Source organism: Carettochelys insculpta, chromosome 14, assembly GCF_033958435.1.
Source record: "Carettochelys insculpta isolate YL-2023 chromosome 14, ASM3395843v1, whole genome shotgun sequence".
Taxonomy (NCBI): Eukaryota; Metazoa; Chordata; order Testudines; family Carettochelyidae; genus Carettochelys; species Carettochelys insculpta.
This window is the reverse complement of record NC_134150.1, coordinates 37,497,265-37,517,458: the sequence shown is the minus strand read 5'-3', so window position 1 is coordinate 37,517,458 and position 20,194 is coordinate 37,497,265. Positions and strand designations below refer to the sequence as shown.

The window sequence follows — 20,194 nt, the reverse complement described above, 5'->3', positions numbered from 1 at the left end:
ATTAGAGTCTTTGTAAGGTACAAAGTTCTCGGACCACTGAAGTAGAAAAGGCCATCCCTTGTTTTTGACACTATAATTATACCCTCAACAGGAACCATTTGTTTGTATTGGCCATGATAGAGCTGATTTCCTTAGAGACAAATCGTAAAAGCCTTTTGTACCAAGCTGATCCTTTATGCTAAAGCAGTCGGATCAATAGGATTTAATGCACTATCCAACACATTGGACATAAATACAATCCATTAATCAGCTGCAGAGAAACATTTTTTTAAAAAACTCATGTGCACTGAATACATGTATAAAGATTTACACGTGCAGGATACTGGGCATGAATTAGGCATGTAAATTGGGTCACTGCACAGGTTATTTTTTGTGGGTTTGCCAGTGCACAAAGGATATAGCCAGTGGGGGATTCCCCTTGGACTAGGGCTCATCAGATAGAGTAGACTTCCTGCAGTGATTCCTCTGACAGCTTCTAGATTAGCAGAGGTGCAGCTGAGGAAAAGAGGGCATGACTGGGCCATCCTTAAGGCCCAGAATCTCCATATGATGGATTTATCCTTTGTGGGGTCTGCTCTCAACTGTCAGAATGCAGAGCCGCCTGCAGGCCATCTGAATTACAGACAGCCAGGGTGCAAAGAGGGTACAGGATGGATTATCTCAGAGATTCAGTCATGAGGCCAAAACAACCCAGAAAGAAAGAGAAAAAAACAGATTTGTATAAACTAGGAGGAGAAAATCTGCTTTTCCCCCAGGGCATTTTAGCGGTTGCTGGAAAGCCTAACAAATATGGTTGGATCATGTCTCTCGGCCCATTAGACAAATGACAACCGGTGATTTGTGGTTATTTTCAGGCTTGCCACCGAGGGGGAGGGGCAACTGTACAGGGAACTGGCGGCTAAGCGCTGACTGCCCTAGGCCCCACTCCTTCTGCCAAAGGCTCTGCCCCTTCTGAGGACATGGAGACAAGAATGCACACTTTGCCCCCAAGCCTGCGGTGGCTGTCGGCCCTGCTGGTTATTTCTTTATGCTCATTGGCAAAAATTTGTTTACTGCACTACTCAGGGCTCCGATCGATCCTCCAGGGATCGATTTTGCTGTTTGTGTGAAGACAGTAAAATTGATCTCTCTGGGCACAGTCATCGACCCTGGTACTCCGCGGGGCTGTGTAGAGCAAGGGACGTCAGCACAAGCCTGAAGATCCTTGATCTACACCAGGGAAGAATAATATTTTTCTGATTTGTCAACCTTGATTACTATTTTTGGTTCTCTGTGCCTTAAATAGAGAGTCTGTTCTGGTATGGCTATGGTCTGAAGAAGTGGGTCTGTCTCACGAAAGCTCATCACCTAATAAATTATTTTGTTAGTCCTTAAAGTGTTACTGGACTGCTTTGTTGTTTTGATAGCATATAAACTAGCACAGCTTTCTCTCAGTTACAATTCCGATACGTTGATTCTAGCTACGCAAATGTCATGGCGAGAATTGCACTTCTGGGATCAATTTTGATCCCTGGTGTAGATCAGACATTGATTTCTGAGGTATGACTTGTTGGTGTAGCTGGACTTTCAGCCTTATTGACTAAAGCTAGCTCTTCTCTTAGGTCACATGTAAGGAATTTTTGGTTACACTCAGAAAAACCCCATGCTAATCACTGGGGCTCAAATGCAGGAATTTACCCCCCTGCCCCATGAACTTGACACCTCAACTAAAGGAGAGCTCCTGAAACCATGAACAACAGTGTAAGTCATCAGAGGGAGCTATGAGACTATGCACTAAGGTGGTATGTTACCAGCTGGATACCCATAAGACACCCCATCCAAGGACACATTTCTCAGTTATGTGCTCTTGAAATTCATTACATGCACAAGCATCAGAACTGTTGCCTCCAATATCTGGCTCTTCCCCTACTACTTGAACTAAAAAAAAAAAAAATACACAAACCGCTCTGCATGACTTACCAGTTACATTCCGGAGGGACTAGTTTGTTGAGTTCTTCTAGAGATTTTTCAGAGCGATACTCCTTATGAGAGAGTCAAATAAAGATTAAGTTACAAAAACAGGACTACTCCAAATAGGAGATGCAGAACTATGCAGCAAAGTTATGGATTCTTATGACATACCTGAATGAAGGCCACTGTAACCACAATTAGAACTGCCTAAGGAGAAAGGGACATTAAATTCCTGGGCATATTAACTCCAGCTAATGCAGTGCATTCATTACACGCGATACTGAGATTTTAAGAGCAGAAAGTACCACCGTGATCCTGAACATCTGGCCCTCTCTAACCCACAGAACCTCCCCCAAGTAATTCCTACAGCAAATCTTTCTGGGAAGGGGGCGGGAGGAAAAATCTAATCAATTTAAAAATTACCAGTGATGCAGAATGAGCCATAAATCTTGGCAAATGGATCCACTGATTAATTATCTTCACCGTTAAAACCTACATGCCTTATTTCCTGTCTGAATTTGCTTCGCTTCAGTTTTGAGACAAGTTCACTTTCGGGTGAATAACTTACCATTGCAATACTCAGGGCATCCTCGTATTCTTTAGTAATTACACTTATTAAAGCAGAAGCCAGCAGCAACAGAATGAGAGGGTTCTTGAACTAAAAATAAGAGATTTTTTGTTTTAAAAGACATTTAAGAAAAATAATACAGATTAGTTCACTGTTGGAGAGACAGTTTAACGTTGTACTCCTTTAAAAATAAGCAGCAGCACGGAATTGATATAAAGAATTCCTTTAATTAGTGCTACTGCATCATTCTGCGATCAGAGACTGTTGAAAACGAAATTGCTTCTCTGTCTAGCTTCAGTCCAATCATGTTCATATGAGAATAGGAATAGACAATGCATGAGGAGGGACACAGGTGGCTATATGAACCCTCTGTGCCCCCCACCTACTTACCATGACCACCATGCCGATTCTAATGCATACAGGGGAAGTCCCACCCCTTCCCCATAGCAGCATGGCCAGAAAGTGCTACTCCTAGGCCCCGCTGCTCTGGGACAGAGGGGGTGTTGCCCCCACGCCCACCGCAAGCAGCACAGTGCTTCCACAGGAAGTGGTGGACAAGGGTGAGGTCAGAAGGGGTAGGGAGAGGATGGGATGGGGCACTTGGCTGTTGCCCTCTCAGGAATCCCATCACCCGAGTACAGACATGAAATGGCTGAGTCACTGACCAGAAGAAGCAGCTAAACGCTCAGACCATAGCGTGTGTGCTTTTTTCTGACACAGGACAAAGGCGAGCAATCACGAGTTGCTACCAAATCAGAGGTAACTGTTGGATGTTCAGATCTTTTGAAAAAATCCGAGCCTTTATTTTGGGACCTAAATGTGGAGTTAGGAGCCTAACCTTAAACTGGCAAAGAACGCTAAAGCTCTGAGTCAGACATAGCGTACAGCACCTTAAGCAGGGGGCGGATCATTAAATTTATCTCCACATAATACAAACATGGTCCATGATTTTGCAATGACTTTTCCCCCAGGCCTTAGCGAGTGCCTGTCACTCTATGCAGAGTTCCTTGGTACATTGGGGTTACAGAAATACAAAAAATTCTAATAAAATAGAAGTGCTCAGATCCCTTCAAAACAGATTTTTCTCACTGCACACCACAGAAATGTAAAACTGCGTTTTAATGGACTACATCATAAACTACATGTGACCCTTACCTGGTCTAGGTATTTTTTCCATATTGGTTCTTTATTGTCTACTATGAACTCATTCCAGCCGTGTTTTACTCTGCGCTGTAGCACAGAAAATTCTGAGAGTCCAGTTTGTAAATCCACCTGAAGGGAGGTTAAATAAATAAATAAAAACATCAATCAAACAAAAATATGCTTTATGCAGGAAAAGTGCATGATGGACTCAGGCTGCATTAAAATTAAAAGCTAATATTTAACCACATCTTTCACTTATCTGTGCATGGAGTAAAACATTGATCAGATATTTATCATGTTCAGATGTGAACAACGACAAAAAGATAACTACTGCTTTTGTACCAACTACAAAGCTTTGGAAGCTACTATCATGGACCCAGAAAAGAGAGCACAAATTCATTAACAAAATGTTTTTTCCCTGATCTGTGATTCCATTTGAGGAATGACAAAATAAAATAAATAATAAAATCAGCTAAGAAAGAACTAGCTTTTGGGTTTACTAGAAACATAGGGTAGGAAATCAGTATTTTGCCAAATTTTAGAAAAAGAACAATGGAAATAAATTTTGGTTGCAAGTTTTAAAGATGGATCTTTCATTTATTCAATGGAGAATAAACTAAAAATGAAAGACTACAAAAATACTCAGTATTACAATATTCCCTGGTCCCCAGATTTGATGGATCAGTGTTTCATAGTTGTCTGTCCTCCAGCCAATTCCTTTTCAAAACATCATGTGTATATTACTTACATTGTATTATTACTTTTTTCCCCATTGCAAACTGTCATACAGATTGTATTCCCTCAGAGTCAGAATGCATCTCAGGGTTCCTTGCGGGAGGTGTAATATACACATCTCCCTACATCATCTTTTACATATGACTATATACACATCACAACCTAGGCCCAGTGAAAGTCCCCTGTGATGTGCTGGATCTAGCATCATGAAGCGAAAAGCTTTGATTTAGATGCTAGGGATGCTGAGGGAGTTAAGGGAAAGAAAATGGATCAAAACTGGACTTGAATGAATTTAGGCTGGAAATCAGAATGTGGCTCCTGACCATTAGAGGAGTGAGGCTGTGGAGATGGAAGCAGTGGGAACAAACCACCTAACAGATTATAAGAAGGTACTCGATAAATTTATGAATGGGATTACATGACAGGGTTCCCTGCAATAGCACAGGAGATTGGAGTTGATGACCCAGGAGATCCCTTCCAGTCCTGTGTCCTACGCCCACTAAGATTTTTATGACACGTTTGCTAGAACTGAGCGGGGACAGCGTGTCACAGCTGTGTCTCTTGCACATTTGTCTGTAGAACTGTGCTAAATCCTCCATCCACTGGCAAAGGATCAGGAGCAGTTAGCTGTCTGTGCTGCCCAACCATTAACTCAGTCAGTCCTGGGTCAGAGGTTCACTCCACTCAACACCATCACTGACCAGCACAAAGTAAACCAGTGATTCAACGGGTGTCAGAAAGCCACCCAAAGGAAGATAGATCTGAACCCCACCTGAAGCCTGAGGATGTTCATATCTAAAATGTGGTATGAATCTCACAGCTTGGCCCCTCTCTGAGTAAAACAGTAACAGAGAGGAAGCCGTGCTAGTCTATACACTACCAAAACGAAAAGCAGTCAAGTAGCACTTTAAAGACTAGCAAAATAGTTGATTAGGCGAGCTTTCGTGGGACAGACCCACTTCTTCAGACCATAGCCAGGCTATGGTCTGAAGAAGTGGGTCTGTCCCACGAAAGCTCGCCTAATCAACTATTTTGCTAGTCTTTAAAGTGCTCTCTGAGTAAAATAATAGTGGATATTGAGGTGGGTGTGTCTTTCCACAAAGTGCGGTTACACCACATGTAATAATCCTTACTTGTAAACTTTTTGCCAAGTCTTCTTTATGGCACTTGCAGGCTTCTCTAGGGGGCAAAGCAGTCACTTCTTTTGCTTGTTTAGTTGCTGCCAACACCTGTTCTTCATCTGCCTAGGTAACACAGAAAGAGCATGAAAAAAAAACAATGTGGCATCATTGTCAACACTTGGGAGAGCCCTCCCCAAGGGAGAATGGTAATCTGTGAGGGGGTGGCACAATTTGAGAGGTCCTGCTGCAGCGCAGCTGAGGAGAGGTGGAGGAGAAAAGAGCAGCAAAACCTGCCCTGTCCCCCTCCATCAGCTACCAGCACCTGGCCCTTCTGCAATAAGACCTGTGACTCCAGAATCGGGCTGGTCGGCTATCAGCAGATTCACAAATGCAAGGGGGACATGAAGGTGTCCCCTTCGTTAGGGAGGCTGCCAAGAAAGAACCTAGGAAATCAGGCTGTTAGAAGAAGAGGGGAAGAGAAGGAAAGTCTGAGGTAAATACATGGGTAAATGCTGAGAAAACATCTGGTCGCTTGGCAGTAGCTTGTGAGAGGAGTAGCAGGGGTGTTACACACACTGGGTTGGAGAGAAAAAGAGGTGGAAGGTGAACATGGCCAGGCCTAGTTCTAGTCCTCACCCCATCCCCCCTCTGAAACCAAAAAAACCAGAAACCCTTCCCGCTACAGAAGAGAGATGCTGGTCCTATGAAACAGCTGGATATTTTAGACTCAGCTCAAATTAAAGCCCCTTCACAAGTCCCTTGGGAGATGCCGGATGCAAGGAATCCCAAGGCAACCAAGCCAAAAATGGCACATGTTGGCAGCAATTTAGGGAGCGGAGCTAACTGAATTTTTCTCCTTGAACTAGTACCTCCCTTCCTAGGAGACTGCCACCTTTCCAGGTGCTTTTGGAAAATTAAGTGCAGCTGGTCTGCTTCTTGAGTAAGCACCTGTGGAGCTTATCTCCCTCACTTTCATATCAGATGTTGCCCCTCTTCCTTAGGGAGGCTGGGACATGGATACTATGACTCCTGTAGGGTCTGAATCCTCCACACAGGTGATCCTGTGGACCACAGAAGCACACAGCCCCATGTGCATGGAATGGGCTGAGCACCTGGGACCCAAATCATATTGCTTTTTTTGTGTAGCTCTCAACCAGACTCTCATGGTCCCTGAATGGCTGGTTTGTTTTTGACAACGTAGCTGTACAGTGTATACGAGCAGTACTTTCAAATGCGGGTTTTTCCACTTTTAGTCATCAGATGAAGTTGAGTTTCTTTTTTAGCCCTGGCTTAATTTTTTTCAGCCTCCATGTGAGCTGCTGATTTCTTATATTTACTTATTTTTTTGTGAAGGGAGGACAGCTGTTTCTTTTCTTTCCCTGTCAGGCTACTTCACAAGGGGCCCAGTTTGAGGAGATGCTAACTCCTTCTGCAGAATGCAGCTTCAAATTGGAAATCTCACAACATACTGTGCATCCAAGTTTACCTCCTGAAGCAAAAAGCCAGTATTTTTTATTTTTGAACTCCTCAAATTGCATTTTTGACCACACAGGACAGTAAGGTGCACCCCCTTACTTTCACTCAGGACCATATTGGACAGAGAGCAAATCTGGAACGGGTGAGAAGATGGAGGTTTCTGTGAATCTGAACTACTTATCTCCTCAAGGTTCACCAGGGCATAAACAAACTTCTAGTTTGTTTGGTTAAGATTGTTTATTCTGGGATACCGTGTTCTGCTTTCTCCTTCCTAGGTTTATTTGGGCCAGCTGATAGACTATAATTTGACAAAAGAGCTGGGAAAGTGAGTCATTTGATTAAAAAAAGGAGCCTTTCCAAATGTAAAGCTTGATCTTTGCTTTCCCCCCGCCCCCCACACACCAAGTTAGTATTTACTGGGAACAGATGAAAACCAATCCCCTCCCACATAAGACTAACATACACGTGTGTGTAAGAGAGAGATTTGAAAAACTCAGCACTGCCTGGCACTACAGTAATTGGCTTTGCACAAACACTTAGGAAGACCAAGTCAGAATTCCACAGCAAGGTACTTAATCTCCCATCTGTGGTGCTGTGGCACTGATGTCATTTAATCCGGCTCAAGCAGTGCTTTTAATTCTTGCGATCCCGAGGCCTACAGGTCCTTAGCTTTTGCTTAAAAAAAAGTTTTCTAGCTTTCATGGGTAGACAGACAAGTGTGGAAATAGTGTCTCTCACAGGGGTAGCCGTATTAGTCTGTAGCTTCACAAAAAACAAGCAGTCTTGTAGCACCATAAAGACTAACAAATTTATTCATTGGGTAATGAGCTTTCATGGGTCAGACCCACTTCCTCAGATTGGAAGAAGTGGGTCTGACCCATGAAAGCTCACTACCCAATGAATAAATGTATTAGTCTTTATGGTGCTTCAGGACCACTTGTTTTTGTAAAGTCCAGAAACGTGACCTCTAACGTTTCTACAGCAGTGGTGGGTGCCCTGGAGCCCATCCAGGTCCCATGCAGAGGTTGAAAGAGTACCCAAAACTGTACTTGAGTAAAAATGCATCTGCTTTCACTTCTGGGTCCCTGAATCCAATAAAGATGCGACATGCATGTGTCCTTTCACACAAGTAGCTTTCCAGAGAGACACCGGTGACTTGTACTTGACTATATTCCCCCACAAGGCAGCTGCACTTTTACTAACATAACTTTTAGGGTACTTTTTCACCTCTGGTCCTATGTACAGCCTGGGAGGCTTTTCACCTCCCATTGCCCACCCTCAGGATTGCCAGATTCCGCTGTTTTTTCTCTCCATAGTTTTGTCCCTGCAAGTATTACTGAAGAGACACACCTGCAAAGCAAGGACACATGAAGTGAGGTGCAGGCTGATGGCTCTCACAGTCAACGTTGTGTGCAATGTGCTCCCTCTGCATCCAGTCAGTACACCCTGCAAATTCTACCTATGCAAGTGCAGTTAGTGAAACTACTCTATGCCAGGAGACCGTTTGGTTACGACAATCTTGTCACCCATAGAAAGGAAGGAGGGCTCTTCATGAGGCCCTCGCACCAGCCGAGGCTGCCCATCACTGTTTGACAAGACATATAATCTTCAAATATTATATTTTTTTAAATTTAAAATTGTTTTTAAGGCAGGTTCATGAATCCAATGTGTATCAATAACTACTCCTTAAAGCCTCTGGATCCACTGGCCATACAACATCAACGACCAAGACCTGCGGTAACTGAGGAAGAAGAATTCAGGCAGGGAAGGACCTACCCGTAGAAAACCAGCCACCAACGTCACAAAGAGAGCCTTAAGTTGGAACCCACAAGGAAAAATGAAAAGAGGGTGCCCAGGAAACACCTGGCATGGAAACCTGAAAGGCAGACTCTAAAAATAGACAGGACACACCTGTTCTGAACCAGAAAAGATTGCCCAGGACATGGGAGTGGAAAAGGCTTACTACCACATGATTTCAAACACCCTCACTCATTGCTTTCGCATGCTTGCTGCTAGCAATGCAGTTGACAGGGCCCACATAAAGAAACCCCCTTCTCCTAGCCTGCTTGCACCCCAGTTAGTTCACTGCCTCCACACAGCATTACTCACACGCAGAGCTTTCACTCTGCACCCAAGAGAGATTTTAAACCTGTTCACTCCTGTTCTCATTGTATGTCCTAACTCTACAAGCCCGTCAGCCTGGAAGTATATATTACAGGTCTTCCCACATGCCCTAGGGTGTGCAGATCACAGCTGCAAGGAGTTTGTCACCTCAACACAGACCCGCAGAGAGTACAGTTCCACCCACTCAGGAACAAAGCAAGACCGTGGGAGTTCAGTGTTGTACAATCTCCCTTCAGGGCCTCAGCCTGAGTGCATTACTCCACTGTGCCAACCTGTGTGGGAAGTGCAGAGAATGATGTTAACCCTCATCTTGCTGGAAAACAGCAGGGCCCCTGGTTCCTTTCATGTTCTGTCAGGGACAAGCTGTGTTTCCTTTTGTTAAAGGACGAAGCTTGTGTTTGCCAAAGGCCTGGCTCCTGACTAGGAGCCAACAGGTATCATTATAACACAGGACTGGTTTCCACAGCAGCATTTTGCACCTTTGGTATTTCTGGGAGTAAATTCAGAAAGCTCAAGGGCAAGATGACCCTAAAAGTGTCAGCCAGCAAAGCTGTTCCCTGAGCAAGTTTTTAATCAAATGCTTAAAGACTAAGTAAACAGGCTCTGACTTTTGGCTAACGCGCAATATGCTGTGGCAACCTTTTGCTTTGTCTGGTGCTAAATAGCACCCCTTTCCTGCCTGCTCATTCTCTTTTAAAGGGCACAGCTGACCAACTCTGGTGTCAGTGTATATACACAGAGTTAAGCAATCAGGGTAATAAGTAAAGAGTGATCGTTATGTGTAGTTTTATTCACCTCGGCTGCGAAGTGAATGAGTTGCCCTGGAAAGCACATACTCCATTACAGTAGGTGCTAATATAAGGGGAAATAAAGGCCTATTCTGGAGTTGCACTAGACTTGGCCCAAAGAAGAAAACCAGGGGTGAACAAATTTTTTTACACCAAGCCCCACTTTTTGTCCCTACAGTTAGCAGGGCCCCATGCCCCCCCATCTAATGTAATGCAAACAGATGGAAATTTCTGTGGTGTTCATACAAAACAGAAAAACTTTTTGGCATTTGGAAGACAAATAAGTACGTAGAGTGTAAAAGCTTTATCAGTTTGTAAATGTGAATACTTGTGCAGGTTGAACCTCTCTCTCTTCTGGCATCTTCACTGCCTGACTTGTGCTGGATGAGAGAATTAGCCAGACCATGGGAGGTCAAGACTGTCTAGCACATTACTGAACGCTTTCACAGTTTACTCGGCTCTTAGCGGACATGTAGGGGTAAATTGCAGCTAAATAACAGCACAGAACATGGAAAGCCAGGATTGGTGGCTGCAAATAAACTTTTGGGACCGTGGGAAATTTGGCCGCACCCATGATAAGTGGTCATCCGGCTAACTAAAATCATGCCGGATTGCAGCTGTTGCTGGATGAGAGAGTTCTCAATTACAGAGGTTCAAACTGTACATAAAAACTATAACACATTTCAACATCTTTTATGAGATGGATCAGCCTGAGATCCAGCAGCTGCCTGTGTTGTGCCCCCCTTATGAAATTTCACGCCCACCCCCACTTTGCGTACCCCTGAACTATATGCTCTCTCTCTATTGCCGGATGGAGAACTAACTTATGTTCTGATCCAGCAAATTCCTATTTATCCCATGTAGAATATGTTGAAAAATCCAATTTTGTTTTCATGAAAGACTAAATACAATGGTTTTGTTTCCAACTTTTTGCAGAAGATTTTAATGACATAACTGAAGGAAGTCACCATTTTTTATTTTGTCTTAAAACGGAAAAATTTTCATTTTGTTTTTGGCTTTCAAATACAAACAAAACAAAACCTTATTGAAAAGAACTGTCTTTGTTTCTTTTGTATTTTGTCGTCACCATCAAAAATGTTGAAATTGAAATAAAAAAAATTAAAATAGCCACTTTTTTTGGGGGGGGGGACAAAAAAAGATTGGAACCAGTTTGTATGCATGTTAGGCATCCTTGCAGTCCCAGAGCTATTTGCAGGAATATTTGCAGCATCAGGTCAACTCATAAGACACTAAATTATAAGACATTTATAGTCTGACAGATTGCAACTCAGAGGGTGAGTCCAGGTACAAGACACAGTATAATGAAAGGAATGGAAAAACAGACTGAGCAATGGACCTGGCAGAAGAATGGAAAACATTTCATGATTAAAAATTTTCCTTCTTTGCATCAAATAAATTTCAAGTTTTGACATTTTAAACAGCACTACTCTTTAACAAGATCTTCAGTGGAAATGACAAATCTTCCAATCCAGCGGAAGATGCAAGGAATCTGATTTGCACCCAAATTCATTTGAGCAGGCATATTTTAGGTCTATCTTTTGTCTGCAAACAGGGGCAATAGACCTTTTGAAAAAAATCACATCCAAAAAGTAGCACAGACAGCTTTGTCCTGACTTGAATTCAGAGCTTACATTATCTTTGCCTGCATATACAATGCTTTGGGAACTGAAAGATTGTGTCTACAAGGCCCATGCCATTGTTAGTGATTTTTATGTGTTCTTATATAAAACTTTGCCCATTTGTCTCCGCCCTTCCAACTGTACCCATAGGGCTCATGCACACAAAAAATTATGAGAATCATAGAAGTCATCAAGTCAAGCCAACACTGAGACAGGACCAAATAAATCTAGTCCCACCCCAAGGGGTTTGTCCAACCTGGTCTTAAACCTCCAGGGAGGGGGATTCCAGAAACATGTTTGGAAGCCTGTCCCAGAGCGTAACTAGCCTTGTAGTTGCAAAGTTTTTCCTAATATGTAACCTAAATATTGGCTGCCTCTGAATCTCACAGGTCTGGATGGTATCCAATCATACCCACAGAAAAGAGCAAAACAAGGAAGAAGAGGGAGAAAAATTGTTCTCCTTGGCCTCTGAGGGTAGGACAAGCAGCGACAGGTTTAAAGGGAGGTTTAGGTAGGACATTAGGAAAAGCTTCCTAAGTGTCAGGGTGGTTAAACATTGGGATGAGTTACCTAGGGAGACTGTGGAATCTCAGTCATGGGAGATATTTAAGAGCAGCTTAGATAGGCTGTGTCTACACTATGAGATAAAAATCAAAGTTATTAAAATTGATTTCTTAACACTGGGTTTTATCCACTCATTCAGTTATGAGCATCTTCACCTTCCTCATGCTTCCCACAAAAATCAACCTACTTTAGCCACACACAAGTAGCTCAAATCAAGTGCTGCAGCAGTATCTTGTGGGAACCTATCCCACAGTTCCCTGAGCCCCATTGCATGCTGGCCCCACAAGTAGATGTGGATATACGACACCTTCCCACATTTAATTCCCTTATTTACCCTGCCATGTTAAGTATGTCTAAGCAGCTGTGGTTGCTACACTGAAACCCAAATGAATCATTCACAGTTACAGCTCAGCGCAGCTAAAAGACTTTTGACAGCCACGAAAATCGTGACCACTCATAGCGAACCTTTCAGGAACTTGAATCTGGATTTAGGCCTCCTACGAAGAAGGCCCTTATGTTTATGTAGGCATAGTAGCTACACTAAAACTCAAATGATTCATGAAAGAGTTACAGCTTGGGGTGGCTAAAAGACCCCAGACTACAGTCAGATTTGGACTTGGAAAAGACAACCCTTAGGACAAGAATAATCCCTGCTGCAAGCCTTACTTTAACTGTGGTAATTGTATAGCCAATATGTTGCCTTCATTGAAACATGTATGGCTCGGGGCGGCTAAAGACCCCCGGCTGCAGCCAGCCCCCCGAAAATCATGAGCACCAAGGGAGACATCCCCCAGGTGGCTAAAAGAACCCTGGCTACAACCAGCCCCTGAAAATTCTGACCCTCACTGCGCACAAGCTGCCTGGCACCTTGTGCAGCATGTCCTCTTATTGGTTTGGGGTCAAGCCATGTGACGCAGCTGGGCGCAGGAATGTCCCAGACTGTGTGGCACCTCTGAGGGGAGGGAAGGAAGGAGGTGTGGGGAGCAGGACAACAAACGAACAGCTGAAAAGAAGTTTCTCATCCTACCAGACAAGCATGACCCCCAGCCACCACCTAACTGACACACAGTATGGGGGAACTTGTGGCTGGTGCCAGGCAGTGCAGAAAAAAAGGCAGCTAAGAGGGGTATATACAGAATCACAGACCACACAGCTGTGCTACTAGCAAAGAAGAAAGAAGATTTTTCAGCCTCTCATGACCCTATAGCCACAGGTTCCCAGGTGCCAAATTGTAACGGTCCTGTTGCCTAATTCCTCTGCACCTGAGAGCGGTGGAGATGTAAGAGGCCAGAGCGGAAAACTTAGATGCATTGTGGGGCACGTAGGAGACATCTGTGGAGGCTAATGATTCGATTGAGAGACATGCCACATCCTCACTACGCTTCATTCGGAATTTTAAATTCAAATTGAAGGCTACACCCATTGGGTTACTACGATCTTAGAATTTCAATATCGTGTCGATTGTTGTGGTCCATAAAATCAAGCTAACGGAATTTACAGTGAGGACAGGCATTGGGAAAGATCAGGCTAACTGACTTAAAAATCAGTTTTGTCTTGTAGTGTAGAAGCAGCCATAGCCATCTATTATCGCCTCTCCAGGCCCCTTCCAGTTCTAACATTTTATGATTCTATACAGAAGCAGCAGATGCATGGCGTGCTTTTTCCCCCACAAGCCCCTCCACCCACACACTAATTGATGGGTCGGGTCTCTTTCCATTTGTAGAGGCATGTTGGAGAGCTAGAGAGCTATGAAGGCATATTCCCTTTGAGCCTCTTCATAAAACTTTAACCCTCCCTCTGAATTTTCTCTCCCTTCTCACCTCAAAGGGAGGAGAGCATGCACAGGGGTAAGCCAGTGGCAGCACCCTCTCCCCTGGTACAACCCCTGATAAGGAGCACCACCCCATTGAAGGGTAGGTAGATAAGAGGCAAACCTTGAAGGCCAACCATTCTTCCCTTCCTGGGAGTTTTGCTGCAGGAGGAGATGACAAGACTCATGGTAGCTACTGAACAGATTCAGCCCATTTGATATCAGGTACTGTCTAGACAGGGAAAACACCCCAAGAGATGTGAGAAGCGAAAATAACACAGCCCAGGGCAAGCCTACACTCGACCTGAAAGTCAAACCTGGATACTCAATTCCAGCTACAATTGCATAGCTGGAATCAATGTATCTAGGACTGATTTATCTGGCTGACCTCCCTTACTCCTTGCAATAATGAGTAGAGGAGATTGAATGTCAAGGCCTGATAGCAGGGGTGCATGAAATCGAATCACGTGTGCAAAATCGAAGCCTGGAAGATTTACCCTAAACAAGTCAGTCTCCCGGTAAGCGCAGGTGATCCCTCAGAAACCATAGTTTGGCCTTCGAGTTTAGAAGAGACTAAAACTTGGTGTTGCTCAGAGACATTAGAGCTGGACAAACTCCAGCCACTGGGGAACATCTCCTTGTCCCCTGGTCTTTCAGCCGTAAGTTCCCTTCTAGATCCCAGAAAAGGATATTCACGTGGAGGTGACTGCAAGAGAGCAGATCCCAGAAATTTTAGACAGAGACAGATGATGGAGACAGATGTTAAAGTGGAGGTTGAACACCAACAGTCCTTGTCATCTGCTTCTACCAAAGTTCAAACTGCAGGCTCCGTTAGAATTGTGACATGAATGTAACTCACGAATCTGTGCCCTCCCGTTGTGACAACCCCATATGGTAAATGTACTTCGGCTCCTACCTTCCGCTGAAATCATTGGTGATCCGGGCCTTGGACCTGTAGCCCAAATATCAAAACCTGTATTGTTAGCAGTCTTTGCTTGGGTCTCAGCAGCTGCCCTGGCTGTACATGTCATAGAATCATAGAAGAGTAGGAGTGGAAGGGACCTCGAGAGGCCATCGAGTCCAGCCCCCTGCCCTCATGGCAGGACCAAGCACTTTCTAGACCATCCCTGAAAGCCATCTATCTAACCTCTTCTTAAATAGCTCCAGTGATGGAGATTCTACCACCTCCCTTGGCAATTCCTTCCAGTGTTTGATCACCCTGACAGTTGGACATTAGGAAAACGTTCCTAACCTGAACCTCCCCTGCTGCAATTTAAGTCCATTGCCTCTTGTTCTATCCTCAGAGGCAAGGAAGAACAAGTTCCCTCCCTCTGCCTTATGACACCCTTTTAGATACCTGAAAACTGCTATCATGTCCCCCTTCAATCTTCTCTTTTCCAAACTAAACAAGCCCAATTCCTTCAGCCTTTCTTCATAGGTCATGTTCTCTAGACCTTTGATCATTCTTGTTGCTCTCCTCTGGACCCTCTCCAATTTCTCCACATCCTCCCTGAACTGCGGTGCCCAGAACTGGACACAGTACTCCAGCTGAGACCAAATGACCTTATGTCATTCCATAAATATTGAAATCACTGTGATGTTGCATTTACATCTTGATGAGGGCTCCATAGACTTGAATGGAATTCGTTTTCCCATGGTTGCAGATTCTTACCAGGCTTACGCTGAAAATGTAGGCCTTTAAGAACATAAGAATGGCCATGCTGGATCTGACCAATGATGCATCTGGCCCAGTGTCATGTCTTTGACAGCAGACAGTACCAGATGCTTCAGAGGGAACGAACAGAACAGAGATGTCAAGTGATACCCACCCAACCTGCTGGCCAGTCCCAGCTCGTGGGAGGCAGATGTTTAGGGACTCCCAGAGCATGGTGTTACATCCCTGACCGTGCTGGCTAACAGCCTCTGATGAACCTGTCCTCCAGGAAGTTGTCTAATTCTTTTTTTAATCCTGACAAGCTTTTGGTCTTCACAAGATCTTCTGGCAAGGAGTTCCACAGGCTGATCGTGCATGGTCTGAAGCAGCACTTCCTTTTCTTTGCTTTAAACCTGTTACCTATTAATTCCATTGGGTACCCCTAGTTCTTGCACTATGTGAAGGCAGTGCAGTGAGGATAGAAGGGCTGCTGGTATGTCCATGCAGGCCCTGGGCATGGGGGTGGGTGTCTTTGCAGGCTGCTCCTCCCCGAATGCCCCTACAGCCAATGGGAGCTTCAGGAGCAGTGTTGACAGACAACTTGGGCCTGTTCTGGGCACCAACACAATTTCTACAAACCTGCCACCCCCAACCCCTTTGTAACTTGGCACCAGTCAGTTTTTGGTTTAACTACTTTGTGTAACCCTGCAAACGTTGCTACTTCACTGTTTACTGTCTTTTCCAAAACATGCATGAATGGGAATGCCAATCCCAGTACAGATCCTCAGGGACTGCACTATTTACCTTTCTGCATGGTGTAAACCAATTGAAAATAACAAGTAGGAATAAACTATCTTTTAAGTGCTTGCTGGTCCATGAGTGAACCTTTATGCTTACCCCCAGGCTGCTAACTCTGCTTAAGAGCCTTTCTTGTGAGACCCAGTAAAAGGCTTTCTGAAAGTCCAAACACACCGCACCACCCTTATTCACATGCTAGTCCATATTGTGGTGTCTGCATAGACTCAGACTGGAATTCAAGGAGATCCTGTGGTCAGGGAGCAAATACTCCATCAGTTATTATGCTGTTGAGGGAATGGCAGGACCATAACATTGCAAGTTGAATTCAGAATAAGCAGCTCACTGACTGTAGTTCTCCATGGAAAAGTGACTGGACCCTCCCTCAAATACTGGGCAATGCAACAGACCAGAGTTCACAACCTGCAATTCATCATAATCTCATATCACAGAGCGATTAGAAACGATGTTCCTGCTCATTCTTTCCCTGTATGTAGAATAAATTTTACATGCACCAAGGGAGGTGCAGATGTGCACCACCAGAAGAAACAACAAAAAAAAACAAACAAGAACCCTACCTGTGGGTGCTCTGCTAATTACCAGGACAGACCTGGAATCTCTCCTCAGTGGCTGGCCACACAGGAGCACAGTTCTCAGGGAACACTAATCAGAAATCATTCTTGGCATCCCTCCTGCCTACATTTTACTCTGAAGTTGGGCTGTGTATGCTGTAGACTTGCATAAGGGAGCAGAAAGGAGATAATCTTCCTCTCACTGTAGCACTAGTGAGGTAACACCTGTAATACTGCCCCCAGTTCTGGTCACCTCAATACTAGAAAAACAACAAAGGTGAAAGGATGAAGAGAAAATTAGAGTGTTGGAGGGAGTAGTTTCTGAAGAATACTAACTGCAATATACAGAGCTTGGGCACATAATGCCAACAAGTATTTGGAAGGAGGGAAAGCAATATAGTATTATAAACCAGGAGTAACGAAGCCAGGTACTGAAGAAAGGAATCTGATTTTAATCCTCTTACCCATGTGAATGGGTCTGAAGGTCAATCCCTTACAGAAGTATGGCAAGCATCACTCTGTTGCTTGAAAAATATCATATGCCATTAGTTCTGTTGCAATAGACTAAGGTTCCATCGAATTATTTTTTCTTCCATGGATGGAAGGAATTATTTACGTGTACCATCAGTAGAAACACATGCTGCCAGCTTGGGGTGCTCTGCCAATCAGCTGGGTAGCACATGACTCTCTCCTGGGCAGTCATCCAAGCTTACAGGGAATAAAAGCCGCAATAGACCCTAGAGGCCTCACCAGACAGCAGACTACGCTTGCACTGGCAAACCCATAGTCTCAAGAAGCAGGCCCAGCTCTGGAAAACATGCACAGTGACTTGAAAGTAAAAAGAAAGTTTCTTTGAACATATGGAAAGATACAATCTGTCATTCTACCACATGACTTGGCGAATAGAAGGAAAACCAAACAATGTGTATTTCAGAAGTGTTCCAAACCACATTGCACGAACATCTTTGAGACAATAAACAAATCGTTTAAAAAAAAAAGGGACATATTTCCAACACAGCCTTAGTTTATGGATTTTTTTTAAATGAATAAATAAAATAAACAAACAATAAGATGCCTGCTAGACCAGACAGCTCACCTCACCCACTAACAGGCTCTATTTTTTGAAATGAAGGAACTTTGGGATACCATATAACAGAAGAGGACACCCCTGAGAGGGGGTAGATCTGTATCAGTATTTACTTGCATTAATACTATGTGTCATATATACATGTTAATGTGAGTTAGTAAATACTGATACAGATCCACATCCTCTCAGGGGCGTCCCCTTTTTGGAAAGATGAAATATGGTAACCCTAAGGGAACCACTCCTTTGGAAGTTCAGGCACCGGCCTCATTCATGTCCCAGGGTTTCTGTGCTCAGATTACAGGCCCACATTATTTAAATCTGTCTGCAGCATCATGATATATGTAACCAAGCTGAGCAGAGTTAGCAAATCCTGGACATAAAGTTGAATGTTAACATTTTGAATTTCTCATGGAGCTCTTCCTTGTACACATACATTAACTAACCCCACAGCATTCCCATAGGCAGGCAAGTGCCATTATTAACATCAGTCTCCAGTTTACATAGAATGATGCCACAAAGCAGCACACGAAACTGGCTGAGTTACAGAGCAACAATGCTGCCAGCAACAACCCCACCCACATGCTATATTTCAGAACTTCCGAGCAAGAAGCATAGGAAATCCTTACCTCCCCTGCTGGCTCCCCATTCCCAATTGGCTGATATTCCTGGGAGAAGCGGAAAAGTGACCCTTTCTGGAAGAGTTTGGAGAAGCGTCTTTCTACCATCTTCACTGGACCTCAGCAGTAGCAGCTCCTCCTTATCCTGCTGCTGAATATCACCTATTCCTGGCTGTGGCTCAAATTCCCTTGCAAGCTCAGGGTTGTAGCTACACAAGAGGGAGCGAGGCAGGTGCTACCTGATACCTACAGAGGAAGCCACGCCCCCTGCCAGCAACAGGTGCCTGGGAGAGGCTGCACAGCCTCCTTCACTCAGAGCAGCAGATACCTGCAGGGTGCTTTGCTTAGGCAATGCTATGCTGGAGGATTTGTGTGCCTGCTCTGTCAAGATCCTGGTTAGCATGTCTACAGAGCAGGCGTGGTTCTTATACAGGACTTGGTAACTGTTAAGGGCGTGTAAAGCAACTGAACTTTGCTTTGAGAGCTCTGCCCCCTCTATTGATTTTCAGACCCCCTGACAAAATGCAACAGCAGCGTCTGGTGCTGCCTTTCAGTATTGGGCAGGACTGGTGCCTTGTTTCCCAAAGGCAGTGGTGCCACACAAATGCAGGCACCCCAGGTGAGTTGTAGGTCAATTCACAAAGGTGGGTGAGTGAGTAGTCACTGGGGAGAAGTTTCCTTAAGACATGTTCAAATCTGTGTGGGTTTGTGAGTGAGACAAAGTGGAGAGGTCATATCTTTTTTATTGGACCTTTTCCTTGGGTGTAAGAGACAAGCTTTCACTCACACAGAGCTCTTTGTTGAGCCTGGGAAACTTACTCAGTGTGTCACAGCTAAATACAACAGGAAACAGATTGCTTAGTATGGGTAGGTAGCACATATTTAAAGGACCCTTTGTGGCATGAACTATTCTTGCAGATACAGTACCATTAACAACATGCCTGGGCCCTGATGCGACAGTTGTACAGTTTGAAGCTCTCTCTCTCTCTAGACAGCCAACAGACCTTCTTGCTTTGCTTGGCTATGCTGAGAGAAGGCTATTTCAGGCTGAGCACTAGATCTCTCCTGGTCACCTGCTCTGACCCTCTCCCCCGCTCCCCGATTCCCTCAGAGCCTAATACCATTGAACCCCCCAGCACAATTAAAACAATTCTCTCTCCTCATTGGGTCAACAGCTGGATCATTGCTCCTGTTACATTGAAAACTACAGAGGTGTGAGGTGGGGTGTCCCCTTTGCTATAGCTGTGCAGTAGGAGCAGCAAAGACTGTGCAGCTATCAGAGAACATGGCTGGAAGCCAGCAAGGGGCATAATGGCAGGGGGTAGCTCTTTGGTTTGAGCCTTGCCCTGTTAAATGTGTGGGGTGTGAGTTCAATCCTTAAAGGGGTCTGGGGCAAACAGCTTACAAAAAGGAGGGTGTTCGGCCCTGCCAAGAGGGCAGGGGAGGGGACTCCATGACATTCTAGTTCCCTGAGACATGTAGCTCCATTTTGTTCTTTTCTCTGCTGACATCTAGAAACTTCTTGGTTCACAGCATCCAGCTCCACGCAG

The 20,194-nt window shown here is 44.5% G+C and overlaps 1 protein-coding gene across 4 annotated transcripts in view; it reads right to left on the bottom strand.

Annotated features, from left to right (window-relative positions):
• ATP2C2 (ATPase secretory pathway Ca2+ transporting 2) overlaps window positions 1-18,807 on the bottom strand; it is a 44,510-nt gene extending 25,703 nt beyond the window's left edge. For 2 of the 4 annotated variants that reach the window (XM_075008264.1, XM_075008266.1), the window contains exons 1-6: window positions 18,654-18,807; window positions 5,530-5,640; window positions 3,674-3,790; window positions 2,519-2,608; window positions 2,122-2,157; window positions 1,960-2,021 (exon numbers count right to left, since the gene is read on the bottom strand). In XM_075008264.1, the coding sequence (XP_074864365.1) occupies window positions 1,960-2,021; window positions 2,122-2,157; window positions 2,519-2,608; window positions 3,674-3,790; window positions 5,530-5,640; window positions 18,654-18,752 (515 nt within the window). In that variant the 5' untranslated portion in view covers window positions 18,753-18,807. The remainder of the gene's footprint in view (window positions 1-1,959; window positions 2,022-2,121; window positions 2,158-2,518; window positions 2,609-3,673; window positions 3,791-5,529; window positions 5,641-18,653) is intronic. The other 2 variants (XM_075008263.1, XM_075008265.1) reach the window with 2 other exon arrangements.
• Window positions 18,808-20,194: the final 1,387 nt, after the last annotated feature.